We start from the raw sequence: 15,404 nt of genomic DNA on the forward strand, positions 1-15,404 counted from the left end.
GCATATGAAGCACCAGGTTCATAAATGATACATTGGAAATTTAAAGCTATGACTGGATATTAACTTTATTTTGGCCCATTTTGGACAAATTCCTCCTGAATAGATTTATAATTGCAAACAGATTTTAATGGATGCATTGCTTTACCTAATGTGTGAAGTCATATCTGTTTATGTTCTGCTGGAAATCTTTCTTTCACGTCTCGATTAAAAAAAACAACATCCCACCATTTTAATTTTTATTGTCTGCCAAGGTCTTGTCATTGTCAAGGCATGTTAATAATTATTCGACAAGTGTTCTACAAACAAAGATAAATACATTTTAAGTTAGTCATTACCTACTAAGTAGAGATGAGACCAGAAAACTATTCACATTAAAATCAACAACATACACTTTAAAATATTTCATCAGCACAGCGGCTGCTTTAAATATCTGGTTCGCTTTGGTTTTAAGACAAGGTCATTATAGCACAATAGTCCTCACAGACAATGTTAGATGGTCAAGCCGCTGTTGCATGTTTGTTTACTGGTGAACAGAATTAATAATTCAGCAGTTCACTCTCATGTGACAACACGACCAGAAGAACACAATCCTTCATCTGAACCTCTTTCATGATGTCGACACCCGCTGCTGCTGCTCACAATGTGCTGCTCTCCAGTTTCAGATCCACCTTCTGTTTCTGTTTCTCCATGACGGCCTCCAACTCCGTGGCCCGTCTGGTATCCTGCAGAAGCAAAAAATAAGGGCAGATGAAAATAAAGGGACATTTTTTTTTTTATTTATTTATTTTTTTTAAACAAATGCTGTGAGGTAATCAGAGAAATTAAATATCATTTAAGTGGTGGTAAAAGGATAGACTCTTCCAACCTTAACAACATCAAGATTTTAAATGGGTCCAATTGTATTCACTGTTGGATTGTTTGTTAATGTGGCGGCTAACCAAGTAGACTATTAATAGTTTCCTTGATAGCTGACAGGAAGTAAACAGGGACCAAAGCTGTTGCCTTAGCAACAGAGTAGTAATGAAGCAATCTGTATATTTCAGCATGTGATATTTGTACAGGTTTAAAATGCTCTCAGCACAAGAGTTAAAAACGTGTTTTGATGTGGCCTTCAAGGCTGAACACAGACCTCAGTGAACACTTCTATTAATAACACAGCTAGAGAGCAGATACATAATTTAACATATGCAGGTTTTAAAGAAATTCATTCGAGTACTGTGCTTAAAAACACTAAGGTACTTGTACTTGAGTATTTCTATTTTCTTGAACTTCATACTCTAACATCTACTTGACAGCGTCAGTAACAAGTTACTTTTCGTACTCAATTTAACAATACAAAAAATAATAGTAATAAATGATGGTATATCATTTAGGCTTTATTGGTTCCCAGGAGAAAATATGAAGTGTATTTAAATAAATTAAAATGATCTCCACGTGTACTAGCTGCAACATTACAGTGATTAAGGCATCAATGCATCTATAACTATGGCCTAATATTGTATTTTATTCTGAAATGGGCCATACTGCATAATGAGTTTTTTACTTTTGGTCCTCAAAATAAATTTTGATGCTAAAACTTTTGTTCTTTTGCTTATGTAACATTTTCAATACTTGTAACAGAGTATTTCTACAGTGTTGTATTGTTACTTGTACACAAGTTAAAGATCTGAGTACTTCCTCCAACACTGCATGACAGAATAAACAGACTCAGTAGCATTTTCATGCTCACAGAATAATACTGTATAATCATTCCATGTTAGTGACTGTAGGTAAATTACATCTTTGGTAACCAGTAAATGATGCTGCGGTTTGTTTCCCCAGGCTCCAGGGTGCATTTACAGAAAAATTTAACATGAACGTAGAGTCAGTTTTCACACAGTTCATTTTCCAACCACCTGATTCTGGTTGACATATCTAAAAACTGTAATTACTGCATTTTTCTGCCAACAAGACTGGATATATTTGACTGTGAGTGTTACCATCTTCAAATGATGTGCCTAACTTGCTGTGGCAATTTATGCAAAAAATTAAGCATCAATTTTGCAACCTGAAAATGTCATTTGCTTTCAAAAATTCAAATGAGTTTTGTGCTCACTCAAAAATTTTGTCATTGATTAAAACAGGGAAATAAGGTCCTACTTTAAAGCAGCCGTATTGTACTGTATTTACCTCCAGCAGTGATTTCTGCACAGTGAGCTGGCTGTACACTCTGGCGCCCTCGTCTGGAATCACAGCTTGTAGCTCGTCCTTGGTAAGGGAGAAGAGCTGGGCGCCTGTCAGCACTCCCAAACATGACACCGTTCTGCGGGACAGAAAAATACAAATGACTCCACAGTCATTATCTAAAAAATTCAAACTCTTGTCAAACTTTGCATTATAAAGATATATATCCAGGCTTAAGTTTATAAATCTAAATTGATACAGGAAATCATCTGTACAGTGTAGTTAATTACTCCTATCTTTAAGCTGTTTTTCTCTGTTTTAAGAACGAGGTGAGCTAGTCTGTGTTCAGTAGTTGAGACGTCACTCACGGCTCACTGAAGCCTTTCCCTCTGAGCCAGTTGGCCACCTCGTCTGGAGGAGAGTGGTAGTTCAGAGGCACAGAGGTCTCTGAGGAGCGAGGGATGACCAGAGGTTTGTTCAGGTTCGCCTTTCCATTGGTCAGCCTCTGGAGCAGCTCGTCATTTATCAGCATGACTGAGAAGATAAAAAGTGACATCATTGAGCACATAATGTTTTGTAGCTTTTTGGCGTACTTGACATTTGTTTATTAATATGTCTTTGTGCTCTCAAAGTGGAACACCACCTTAATTAAGATTTCCAATACATTATTTCCATGATCTAATCTGCATGCAATGACAACTACACACACCAGGTCCATTGTGACTTTTCCACTTTGCCGAGTCCCATTTTCGTCAAAAAAAGTTTCCTCCTAAACAGTGCCAGTGTCCACTCCACACAACAACAACCTACCTCAACAGAGAGTGTTATCCTGAAAACAAGCAGCCATTGCTCCGAGGTCCTGTTTCTACAAAAACATACACTCTCCCTGCTGTTTCAAAGATTCACGGCCTGTAATCAGTCAACCCTGCTTCCTCATGTTTCACACCCTCTTCCCACACTTGACTGGGAGCATCTATATTTTATTATATTATAAATGTCTGATGTTCTGTAACTTATCACTATGGCATCGCTGTTCCAAACATCGGACCTACCATCTAACAAACAATCACCCCCCACCCATGACAAACACGACAAGCATGTTCTTATTAGGGGATTGTAATCATGCCTAACATGTAACAGTAAGTAAGTGCATATCAGCTGGATTGGTATCTTCATTGTATCAGCTGAAGCAGAAACCAAATTGATAAGAATGTTCTCCACTTTGGCAGCTAACTAGATATGACCTGGAGGTATGACATCATTTGGAACAAAGGATTTAGTTTCCGCAGGTGGAAATCAAGCAGCCAGGAACAGCAAAGACAATTTTACATAGCCACAAAATGTAGGATTACAACATCTGGGTCCGACACGTGATGCTACTGGGGCCAAAAAGACTTTTTCACATTGACTTTCATTCTGTAAATCAGTGGATGCATTTCTTTGAGTGTCACAACCTCTGTGAAATGTCTAATAACATTTAGAAAGTCTAGAAGAGCTGCACAGTTCTATCATTTTATTCCCATTCAAGATAGTGGAGCACAAAACCGGAAGTTAGCCGCTCAGCCGGAGGAGGTTTGCTACACCAGTGCACCTCCTCTATGGGCCCCATGGTGCAGAAGATCTGGGTAATTTCCCACAAGGGAAATCTATCTTTTTCCTCAAGCACCACTGAGCATGAGGGCCCCGCCTTCAGCAGTGTATCCAGTTCTCTTTATACATCTATGGCGGACATCCACTGAAATCAAGGGCCACAAAGGTGTGCGAGCACTCATAAGAACCCACAGAATCATTTTCTTTAAAAATACATTTTCATGCAAATTTTTTGATACGAAACTCTGTACTTGGTGTGAAATGTGAAACTTGTAATGTCATAGGGAATTAAGTTTAAAGCTGCTCCATTGACAATGAATGGGAGCCTGATTTGGGGGGAACACATAATTTTTGTTGTCTTTTTATACCCAAATGAGTTTCATCCTGTTGTAGTGTTCTCAACTCTGAAACAGAAAATGTACCCATATACTCAGAGCATTCCCCTGGGTGCTCTCTGTGTCCTCTAGAACATCTCTCCCAATTCACTGTCCGTGGAACAGCTCCAGATTTGATACCCTATCACATCATAATTTGGGTTTTGAGACTGTTCATGTTTACTTCTATTTTTGGACTGTCTTACACCATAGAAATGACATGTATGAATTTTGAAAAAGGGTGTACTTGCCCTTTAATCTCTGACTCACCCACACACACTCACAGTATCTGTCTCAGAGACAGCCCGGGACATTATGGCACCCTATGTTCAAACCATCTTATCACAACATTTTTGTGACACACCCACACCTCCTACACGAGCACATACAGCATCGTACCTTTAGTATCTGGGTCCTCTGCAGAAGGTACATGTTGGCTGTATGGCGGTAAGCTGCGTGGGCGCTGAGGGGAGTGGGTTGTGGCCTGAGGTGGAGTAGGAGGAGTGGGTGCGACTGCAGAGAAAGGGCGCTGAGAGGAGTGGAGGGGAGGAGGAACTGGAACCTGCAGGGATGAGAGGCGGAGAGAGAAAAATTAAAGTGGAATTCACTCAGGTGTGTACAGGTGAGAGCATACCTCTGTGTGTGATATGTGTTTGTGTCTTACACGAGGAGATGGACTTGTGACGGGGCTGTCTATGTGAGTCATGGAGTCCAGGATATTGAAGGGAACAAAGCCAATCTGGTTGTAGCGGTTGCGACACTTCCACCAACGCTTGGACGACTCAATCACCTGTCAGATGGAGGAGTTGCTGTCAGTCAGAGTACTGTTGGTTGTATCAAGCTTCATGATGGGTCCCTGAACGCATCATGAACATGTCTTATTATGCCACATTTCATTACCTCTAGTGTCTCCCCGCGCTGCACTGACAGCTCACTGCTGTTCCTGGCTATGAAGTCATAAGTGCAGCTGTAGAGTCTCTCAGACTGTGGTGGGGGTGTGCTGCCGTCTCTGAGAGGGAAGCAGACACTGTTAGCATACGGTCAGGGGGGAAAGTGTCAGAGCTGATTGATTGATTTCTTAAAGATGACCTACGTTTCATCACTGACATGGATGTCTTGAGGACCAGCTGGCTGTTGCTGCTGTGGGTGAAACCAGATGGACACTCGTGAGTACACAGCAGGCACACAGACAGGTAAAGGGTCATCATACAGAGGGATGGGTCAGGGGTGATTGAAAAAATAAAAGACTCATACACACAGCTTGTGCAGTATGAGCTGTATTTTTGATTTTTGGGTGAGCTGTCCCTTTAATAATCACAACTATGCCAGAAATTGTTGACAGCACAGGAATACAAGGCCATATTAGTGCAAGCACACTGAATACAGCTTGTATCTCCTGCGTGACAGAACTGAGGTGAACTGACAGCCCTACAGGGTATCTTGATATTTACGTGTTGTTGTGTGTCTGTTATTATGTTCAACCCCTGTGTTGTGCCTTTACACACATATTTTGAGCGCTCCTCTCCTCTGACACACAATGGAGGCGAGCGTCTAACCCATACCACGCACAGGTATTCCATACCTCTTGCTTAACTTGGAGGGCCTCATGTTTGTGCTGTGACTCGACCGGATCCTCCCAAACCTGCCCGTCTGCCCTCAAGGCTTCTGGCTTCCAACCATCCAAGAACACAGGTGTGTAGGGTGCTACGGGCCCTCTGAGCTGAGAGCTGAGAGAGTACACAGAGTCACTGCATTAGTCCTTGGTGTACTTGGCTTTTTACTATGATTAACGTTTAAAAAAGTTCCATCCAGTTTCTGCAAGTTAATACAATGCTTACTTTTAGGTTTTAAGGCAGCCAACAGGGGTGGCCCTAGACTTTTGGGGGCTCTGAGAAGGATTTGCTTTGAGGGCCTGCCATCATTGTTACATGTTCACATGGCAATGAACCAACTTGTGTATTGTAAATATTAGTTAAAGCACACACACAAAATATGACTAAATATATGTCATGTTACCACTGTTAAACTGGCACACCTAGATATTGTTGGTACTGACCGTGGTGTCGTCCAGTTGGGACCCAGAGATGTCCACAGCTGCCTCTCCTCCTCGCTCAGGTTGTCTTGTAGGAGGGAGACAGCAGAGCTGGTCATAGCGGGGCTGGACACTGAGGCTCCCAGAGCTGGTCCCCCTGTTGTTCTCACCATCTACACACACACAGACATAACAAAACCAGTGTTCATGCCCCCAGTCTGCAAAAACATCTGATAATGACAGTCTAAAAAATCTAAAGTCTAAAAAATAAACTATTTCTGCTGATTGCAAGTTTGTACACGTTTCATATAATTTGATCATTTGCAGATGGCTGATACTTTTTTTCTTCTGTGCGGACAAAGACACTCATAAAAGCCTAATGGATGCATCCACACACCCAAACAACACATAATGACATACACAGGCCCAGAAATATGAGGCTGTTTCTATTCAGGTGTGCCAGTATACACAAATCAAACACACCCATTTCACCCTTTGATTCTCTCAGTGAGGCCTGATTCATTACTCATTACCTTAATGTCATATCAAACATCCACCGGGACACACCTGAAATTCCATGTACGATGCTTCACATCAACTGCCAGGGTGCTCTCTGATGTGCAAATCTGCACGCAAACACATGTCTGGATATATTCCCCAAACTATGCCAACTACTCGTATTTGATATATTTTTATATATTTGATATCTTTCTGTTTCTGCTGATTCGTGATATACTTTTGAATGCAACGTCAAGAGTAAGGTTACATCATTAGATTTTGAAGTTCCTTGAACCCTAAAATAAAGTATGAAAATTTTATCAGATCTGATATTTTCTCATAACATTTTTGGCTTTTACAGAAAGCCATATTTGACCTACTTTTGACAGCCGAAATACACCCGCGCTGTAATTCAAAGCAGCAGTCAGGGGACAGCAATGTGACCTTTCAAGTAATAAGAGAGTCCAGCTCAAATCTAAAACAAATGCTGCACAGAGTGTGTACCAAGAACACATACCTGCATACAAATACTGCCATGTAAACCGGATCTGACAAATGCTGCATTTATCCAGGGTTTGGAGTCTCAATTAGGCTATCACGCGGGGAGCTGCCCTGTGTCAATACTGAGTGGAACTTGTAGTTTCTGTACTTTACTACACTGCCAACTTTCAATTATTACGACATGACACGTTTTATATTTGTGTTCAATACCAGCTCCGGGACAAACACACACCCATCACTTTCAGGTAAATAATCAAAATAACATCATTATATAACTTCATGTCTACAGATCTCCATCTTTGTCCTGTGGTCACCTGCTCCCATTTAGTAAACAATGTGACATCATTAGATTTATTTTAGGATATTCGTCATGTTCCACTCAGTCTTTTTTTTTTTTTTTCTGTGCTGCTATAAAAGACGAGGCCTTGTGTTTACAACAATAGCAACAACAGGTGTTGCCCTTGCTCGCCTGACTGGTGGAGACGTAGAGGTTAAAACACTCACTATATCCAAAGGTTTGAATACATGATGAACAAGCTCCTCTGATGAAGGATTGGAGATGGCCGACTTCAGACGAGCCTGTAAAGAAATAAATGGAGGGATTTAATATGTATGTATGGTTCATATTTTATTGAGGGATGACTACATGACTGTGAGTCATCTGCCTTGCCTATTGAAATATCTATTCTGGACTCTGGAATCTTGCCCCTGACAAATACCTCCCATATTGTATATTAAAAAAAAAACTAAAACTAATAAAAATGTAACTAAAACAAAAAAAATGTAAGCATTAAGAACTGCACTGAAAAGAGCAGACCAACTCTGGAAAGTGAACTGAACTGAAAACCAAAATAAAAACTGATGAAAATGACAAAACTATAATAACTAGACTGAATACACACCAGCAGGCTGAAGCAATATTTGAATTTCTGGAAGATATCAATGAACTCCTCTTCTGGTGGAGGACGGGCCTTTGCAGTGAGTAAATCTTCTGTTGTTCAGAAAGCACAAGAAAACAGAGCCATAGCTGTGTTAGTTCAACTTTCTAGTGAGTGTCATCTGCAAAAAAAAAAACATCCATTCGTCTCTTTTTACCTTCAGCGCTTTGCTTTTTACTTTTCTTCTTCTTCTTCTTCCTCTGGTTCAGCACCGTCGCAGCCTCTGCGGTCTGCTGCAGCTTTCCCATGAAGCTCTCGATGTCATCAAAACAGTGATTGAGGATCCCCTGAGGAATGGAGAGTCAGATTGTTACTCTGTGCAGATATGAATTAAGGCCACAGGTGACTGCAAAGACACAAAGGTGGATGGTGGATGGTGGATGAAGGAGGCGTACCACTTCTCTCTCTGCTCGCAGGAAGGAGATATCGAGCCCGCCGTTCACGCCGTTCGCTGTTGCGGAAGAGAGGAGAGGATTCGGTTCATCCATTTTCATTCATGGCCCTGCTGCATTTGGAATCCCTGCCCCCTTTACCCTTGAAACCCACCCCTTCTCTAAACACACAAACACACAAAGCAATCACTGTGCTCCTACATACCTCTCACTTCTCTCTTTTCCTTCTTCTTACCTTCTCATCATTACAAATCCCTCCAAATGCTTTTGCTTTTCAGTCCTACACAAGCAATCATGAGAAAAATAGTCTTGCTGTCTTACCTCTGAGTCCAGGGTAAGGTGGAGGGTTGGACGGTGGTGGATTTGGAGCATGCGGGACAGGGGGGCTTGGGATTTCATAGGGGTCGATGACCTCTCCCCCACTCTGAGGAAGCCTGGGGAATGAGAGGAGAATTTCAACTCACACACAAACTACAAGTGAAGTTACACAGGTTGCTTTGACATTCACTCAGCACAATCACAGGAAACACCCTTAAACAAGCCAAACACACATTTGGATGGCAAACAGGCTCATCTTCATTCTGAGAGCCTCAAATGGATGCAGCCTCGGAGACAAGCTCCAACAGGAGGACATCTTTGATCAGTGAATCCAGCCAGACAACGCGGTCCTCCATCAATAGACATAACGTGATGCCGCTGAAATTCAATCCCTCAGCCCTTATTCCGTCCTGAAAGTACAGTAAACAGTCTGACTGTGCTTTCTCATGGCTTGTAGCCTTCATTGCACACAACACTTTGCTCCAGTCTCAGTTTTGCTCTTAATCAAATCAGCCAGCGACGAGCCAGTTCTAAAGGGAAAAAACTAAACTTGTATGTTTGCCTGCTCTTGTAAAACACACCTCAGAGCGCTGACTAAAACTTTACAGTCGCTTTATTGAATCAAAATCGAAACACATAAACCAAGCCATCTGTCTGTCTTACCACATGTCTGTCCTTCACACGTCCTTTAAAGAGAAATTTATCAAAGCAGGTAATCCGTTCAGGCCCCGAGCATGCACCTCACGGCCGTCATCCCTCCTCTGCTCTCTCTCTTTGCTTTGTGTCACAATGGACTTGTTATCTCTGTCACACCTTCCTAAGTTATGTGCAAACCGGTAAAACGGGTCTCTTTCTCTCTCAGCTGTTTACTCTGCCCTTTCTCTCTCTCTCTCCCTCTCAGGTGGATGGTGACACCAGCCTGCTTTGATTCAGTGGAAAATATGACATAATGGCAGTAAAAAGAGGAGAAATGCAAACAGTTTAATGGGAGGTCGGTCTGAATGATGAAGTTTTATCTGTGTCTATCTTTTGTTTGGCTTCCCGTGAACCTCCTGCCATACAATGTGAAGGCAAACATACACACACAGAGACAGAGACATGCTTTCTTCCATTGAAACCACGATAAAACATTGAAAGTTATCACTTAAAAGCTTCAGTTTCCACAAAGAACTGACATCAGCTGAGCGGTTTTCAGTTTTAAAATCTTCCTTAGAGTCGTTTTGATGTCTTGTGACCATGACATTTACTGTACCTGAGGGCAGCAGGGAGATTTTGACTCCTGCTGGAGGAGGAACCTGAAACCGCTCTCGCGATGTCATCACAGATTTGCTCTGCCTGTGAGAATGAGAATCAGGAAGTGGCATCACTTGTAAAACTTGAACCAGGGCTGATGATTCATACTGCCTCACTGAGTCAGACTGGAGAAGCTGCTCAGGTGCTGGTTGTTACTCACCTTCACGGTCTCGCAGTTGAAGAAGTGAATGTCCGGCTTCTTCTGGTCCGCACTTTGGCAGACCAACAGGAGGAGGGATGGGAAGTGTTTTTCTGTGTTAATGGCGTCGCAGCGGTAGATGGACTTGAAAGAATACTTCTCCAGTTCATCCTGCACAAGCAGATGAATTTGAAGGTCATCATGCATGAAAATATGAGTGGCATCTCTAAGTTGAGCACTTAGAAATCTCATCTACATCCATTTTAATCATTCACAATTCACAGGTCTATTTGTGGACCATCATGCATCTGTTCTCACCTGGCTCTGTATGTCTCGGAGATGGATGGCATCCGCTCCCACATCCAGAAACATCTGTTGACTCCACAGCTTTTTGTTCTGAGCCAGGAAGGAGAGACGTGACTGGGCTTCCTCAACATTCTGCACATCTCCATCCTGGAGGGAGAACGTCAGCAGGTGCTGCAAGCAGAGAGAGAGAGAGAAGGATGAGGACGTGAAGGAAAAGGCATCTTAAAAATATTGCTCAGAGGCAAAATGTAATGATGAGACTTACATTAACAAGGTGTCGTTTGATGTTTGTCATCTTTTGTCTGGTGAGAGAAAAAGAAGAGGTTTAAGAGAGAGCAGCTTTCTATTAACATGCGTTATAATACAAAAAACCATTTCCACCAGTGTGATAAAACTAGAAACATCCTGTAAGTCATTATTATGAGAAACTTTCTCAAAATAACCAACTCATGAGTCTGATACTATGTCAGGATTTTGAGATACTAAATCTTTATTTTTGAGAAACTTTGAGATACTACAATATAAATTTTGTGAAACAAGGTCATTATTTTGGAGATGCTCAGTCATTATTTTGAGAAACTACGTTGTTATTTTGTAAATCTAAGTCATTAATTTGAAATACTAGCTCTTAATTTGGAACTACTATTTCATTATTTTGTAAAACTACATAATAATTTGAAATACTAAGTCATTATTTTAAGAAACTAAGTCATTAATTTGAAATAAGAAGTCATTATTTTGAGAAACTACATTGTTATTTTGTAAAAGTAAGTCATTAATTTGAAATACTAGCTCTTAATTTGGAAATACTGTCATTATTTTGTAAAACTACTTAATAATTTGAAATATCAAGTCATTATTTTAAGAAACTAAGGCATTATTGTGTGAAACCTAGTTATTATTTTGAAATACTTAGTCATTATTTTGAGAAACTTTGTCATTATTTTGTGAACCTATGCCATTATTTTGTGAATCTATGCCATTATTTTGAAATACTAAGTCAATGTTTTGTAAAACTTTGAAAAAGTAAGTCATTATTTTGTGAAACTATCATTTTGAGAAAAGTAAGTCATTATGTTGAGATACTAACAAATGACTTTGAGAATGTTTCTCCTTATAAAGCGATACTAACTCATTATTTCGAGAAAGTTTACCATTACAACGACTGACAGGATGTTTTTTATTCTTATCACAGTGGCGGAAATGGGCTCCGATAAGATCAAGAAAGGAGAGGACCAGAAAACAGTTCGACTGATACTAATGATGTTGTTTCAAGGCAAGCAGCCATTTAATCTTAACCAGTCTTTCTCTAAACTAACAAATTGTAACCGGTGCCTGCTAAGAACACCCTCACTCAATGTTTCCCTTCCCCTGTTTGAGCATACGTCTGCCTCTGCTTCAGTAATGTGGGATTACGTTGTGTATGTGAGTGAGCTACCCAACCAGTCTGACGACAGTGCACTGTATCTCACCATTCAATCTCTCTGCAGCTCAGTGGCCATTAGTGCTGGAATCACTAGTATCAAGACAGTGAGCGTCCAGTATCACTTACACTTCCTTAAGACTGGTTTCATCAAAAATACTTCATCAAAAGTGTTTCCATCTTGTTTGTGCAAAGAGGCAGAGCCACACTGGAGTGGTTGGTGTTACTTATAATGATGTGGTATTTCAAAATAAAAGCCTGGGCAAAATAAGAATGGCAACTTGTGTATACTGTTCTTAACTTAAAATACATTTTCTTAGATCTTGACTGAATTCCTCTATCAGCATTACTGAGAATCAATGTCCCTGTACAAAAGCAAACTACCTCAGAAATCTACCTCAACACATCAGCCTGTTACACAGTATCAGTCATCTAGTCATCAGTATCAGTATCAGTCATCTATTGGTCATATGTATATTACAACACAATTTGGGTCATGTTTTGGTCAGAATTTTGCAGAAATAATAAAAATGTATCGCAACAGGTACATGACCCACAACTCAGTTAAGAGGAAAGGTGTTTTTAATTTTAGTGAATCCACATTAGCAGTTTGAAAAGCCATTAAAACAGATGAAAAATACTGAATTAGCAGCATGTTTTTCAGGGAGATAGACAAATCACTGCCCATAATTAAGCACAAGCTGCATAAACAGTATCAAATATAACAAAGTTCCATATGTCTCTCAATGCCGCCTCTGATTCATAGTTGCTATACAAGCCCAGATGAATTTAAGAATTATGTTGTTCTAATGTTACAAGTTCAGACTACAACAGAGACTGATGATTGAAAATGGATGTTTGGTCAGCTTACCAAAGTTGATAGGTTTCCAATACTTAATTCCCAGTGTCAACAGCTGTGTATGTGTGTTTCTAGAGACAGTAAAACCTGTCCTGTGTCTCAGTGTAACTCACTCTCTTCTCTCTGGTATTGAAAGCTTTTACAGAGCAGAGGTGTGTCACCTTGGGACGTCCCGCCCAGTTGACTACTTCACCTTAGAGATAAAAATATTTACTCATTCTCTCCCTTGTAAAACCATATACTATCAAGTGCACGTATTTCACACTGGGAAGCATTTGGGAACATTTTGCAAGCTCATAGCTACTACTTAAATAAAACTTACAGAAAATATCGTTTGAACAATTGCTTGTATGTAGATTTTATCAAGTTACAGATAGCTTTTTTAAGTTGCAGCTGTTGACAATTTTTTTTTACATCTACATTCTTCAAACTTGTACATTTGTCTTTAAAGGTCCAGCATGTGGGATTTAGTGGCATCTAATGGAGAGATTGCAGAACTGAAACTTCTCCCATGTGCCAAGCATGTAGGAGAACAACAGTGACTGACACAAGAACATGAATGGCCCTCAATAAGGTCGATGTTTGGTTCGTCCGTTCTTGGATACTATAGATCATCATGGCTGTTCCAGTGGCGCCAGCAGTCGTAATCCTGTATGCACCGTGTTTATCATCCTATCTTGAAAATAAAATTGTGACAAAAGCAGTAGATCTTGTCTTTGTGTTCTTTTTTACTGATGAATGTGCCTGCGGTGTATTTTTTGCCTGTGTCCACTCACTCACCCAAATACATTTGGATGTCAGTGGTCAGTGTATGATAAACTTTTGGTGCTCAATAACGATGCTAGTAATATTGTGTTACTAATCTAGTGTGTTAGCAAGCAAACATAGTTAGAAATGAACAAACGAAAACAACTGAACATTTTTAAGGCTTTTGAAATACGAAAGTGAAACAAGTCTCAGCGCGAGTCTCAGCAGCGACGAATATGCAGAGAGCTGCAGTACGAGCACAGAGTCTGTTAACGTTACTGCTGCTAGCATTAATGTTATGACAGAGGCTAGCAGCCAGCTACATGTCCAGGTTCCACCCGCTTTGCAGAACGATGAGCCCCGGGATCATCATGATATTGGAAATGATGCGGAAGCCATTCTGCAGGAGTTTGATACAACAGAGAAACGCAGAATGAACTTAAGATATGTAGGAATATTACTTAATTTTCTCATCTAGCCTTTTTATTGTTTATTGTAGCAGCTTGGTTTGGGCTTTGTGTTACATATTGTTGCTGTATATTTTTATACCTAACTGATGATGTTGATGTGATGCTGCCACAAAATGAAGGAAAATGTTAAACACCTGTATGTTTCTCTGGCATATATTCAGTGTTTTATATTGTATTCTATTATTTTGCTGGCTGTTGTTGTCAGGTCTGTTGGCTTGTCCTTAAAATGTGGTAGGCTAATCAGAGTTTTGATAGTGCTGTATCAGTAATGTTAAGGTGCGGACACACCAAGCCGACATCAAAGACCTAGTGGCGACGAAAGCCAACTGTTGCGTCACGTCATGTCGCCTCACGTCGCCTCACGTCGCCCTGTGTCAGTTGCATTTGAACACACTACACGGACTACATCCGACGGCCAAGTAGCACATACGTTCTGCGCCTGCGTGAGAGAGAGAGCGGAGTGAGAGAGTGGTACATCCTGTCAGCCAAGGGGTTTCTTATCTGTGCAGCCGAGCACTGCAGCACCTACACGGACTATTACATCCAGATGGTCCTGGTTAAAGTGGGAAGAAGCAGCGGATCTGTTGGGCAGCTGAGTGAAGTGGAGCCTGAACAGCCAATCAGAGTGATCTCTCTCACTGACAAGCTCCGCCGCCGATTCAACATGCTCAATCGGTCGAAAAGTTGCCGACGCCAACGGTGAAGTGCTGACCGTGCGGGACACACTGCAAAAACTAGGGCGACAGACGCTCACCAACGGCCCAACTTTGGTCGACAGCCGACCCACTGATTGGTGTGTCAGGGCTTTTAGACTGAGTAGACTGCGCATGTCCATGAGTGGGAACCTACGTGTCAAAGGTACCCTACAAGTGTGCAGCAGTTCCTGTGCATACTATGAAATATGATCCTGAAGGCGCCAAGATATTGTTCTAAGGTAACGAAAACACAGCGATCTATTTTCAGGTGATTATAAACTAATGAAAACACAGTTACCATTTCTGCCAATAGATGCCCCTGAATCTTACACACTGGACCTTTAAAGCAAGATATAAGAATACAGATTTACCTTATCGCTTTACATATTATTTTGTTGATAATTCACAATTACCCAACTACACAGGCTCAGAATCTTCATCTTCCTTTGTATTAAAAATCCTGAGGTTATTTTTTTAATCAAATTTTGTGGCTTTATCTTGTGAAAATGTACATTTAATGGATTCCTCTATGTCATTATTTACAGACAAAAAGAAATGCCCTGCTGTAAAAATAATGATCCAACTGTTGTTCATATCATAAATGTGGTAATTATTCTGATTATTATTTCTTTGCATTTCCCCCTTTTTAACTAAACGTCTACTCTT

The 15,404-nt window shown here is 40.7% G+C and overlaps 1 protein-coding gene across 3 annotated transcripts; it reads right to left on the reverse strand.

Annotated features, from left to right (window-relative positions):
- Window positions 1-222: 222 nt before the first annotated feature.
- Window positions 223-12,937, reverse strand: LOC125880455 (epidermal growth factor receptor kinase substrate 8-like protein 1). Of its 3 annotated transcripts, none has more exons than XM_049562956.1 (19): window positions 12,839-12,937; window positions 10,810-10,846; window positions 10,557-10,715; window positions 10,260-10,409; window positions 10,059-10,141; window positions 8,810-8,922; window positions 8,492-8,547; window positions 8,254-8,383; window positions 8,061-8,149; window positions 7,663-7,737; window positions 6,184-6,332; window positions 5,710-5,854; window positions 5,221-5,264; window positions 5,028-5,136; window positions 4,792-4,917; window positions 4,527-4,689; window positions 2,532-2,697; window positions 2,170-2,302; window positions 223-722 (listed from the first exon to the last, which is right to left on the reverse strand). In XM_049562956.1, exons 2-19 carry the CDS (start codon window positions 10,837-10,839, stop codon window positions 636-638), a joined length of 2,007 nt encoding a protein of 668 aa, XP_049418913.1. In that variant the 5' UTR covers window positions 10,840-10,846; window positions 12,839-12,937; the 3' UTR covers window positions 223-635. The 3 variants fall into 3 exon arrangements, with proteins under 3 accessions (XP_049418913.1, XP_049418912.1, XP_049418914.1); XM_049562955.1 differs by having other exon boundaries at window positions 5,221-5,267; XM_049562957.1 differs by lacking the exons at window positions 10,059-10,141; window positions 10,260-10,409; window positions 10,557-10,715; window positions 10,810-10,846; window positions 12,839-12,937 and adding exons at window positions 9,040-9,216; window positions 9,470-9,596 and having other exon boundaries at window positions 5,221-5,267.
- Window positions 12,938-15,404: the final 2,467 nt, after the last annotated feature.

This window comes from Epinephelus fuscoguttatus, linkage group LG20, assembly GCF_011397635.1.
Source record: "Epinephelus fuscoguttatus linkage group LG20, E.fuscoguttatus.final_Chr_v1".
Classification (NCBI taxonomy): Eukaryota; Metazoa; Chordata; class Actinopteri; order Perciformes; family Serranidae; genus Epinephelus; species Epinephelus fuscoguttatus.

What these genes read in the sequence shown, in the direction of transcription:
- LOC125880455 (XM_049562955.1), bottom strand. Translation starts at nt 10,839, where the DNA reads ATGACAAACATCAAACGACACCTTGTTAAT. An exon ending in AATATTGCTTCAGCCTGCTG is followed by an intron (nt 7,738 to 8,060) that starts GTGTGTATTCAG and finishes ATTTCTTTACAG; the next exon opens with GCTCGTCTGAAGTCGGCCAT. An exon ending in CCCTCCAAGTTAAGCAAGAG is followed by an intron (nt 5,268 to 5,709) that starts GTATGGAATACC and finishes TTTCACCCACAG; the next exon opens with CAGCAACAGCCAGCTGGTCC.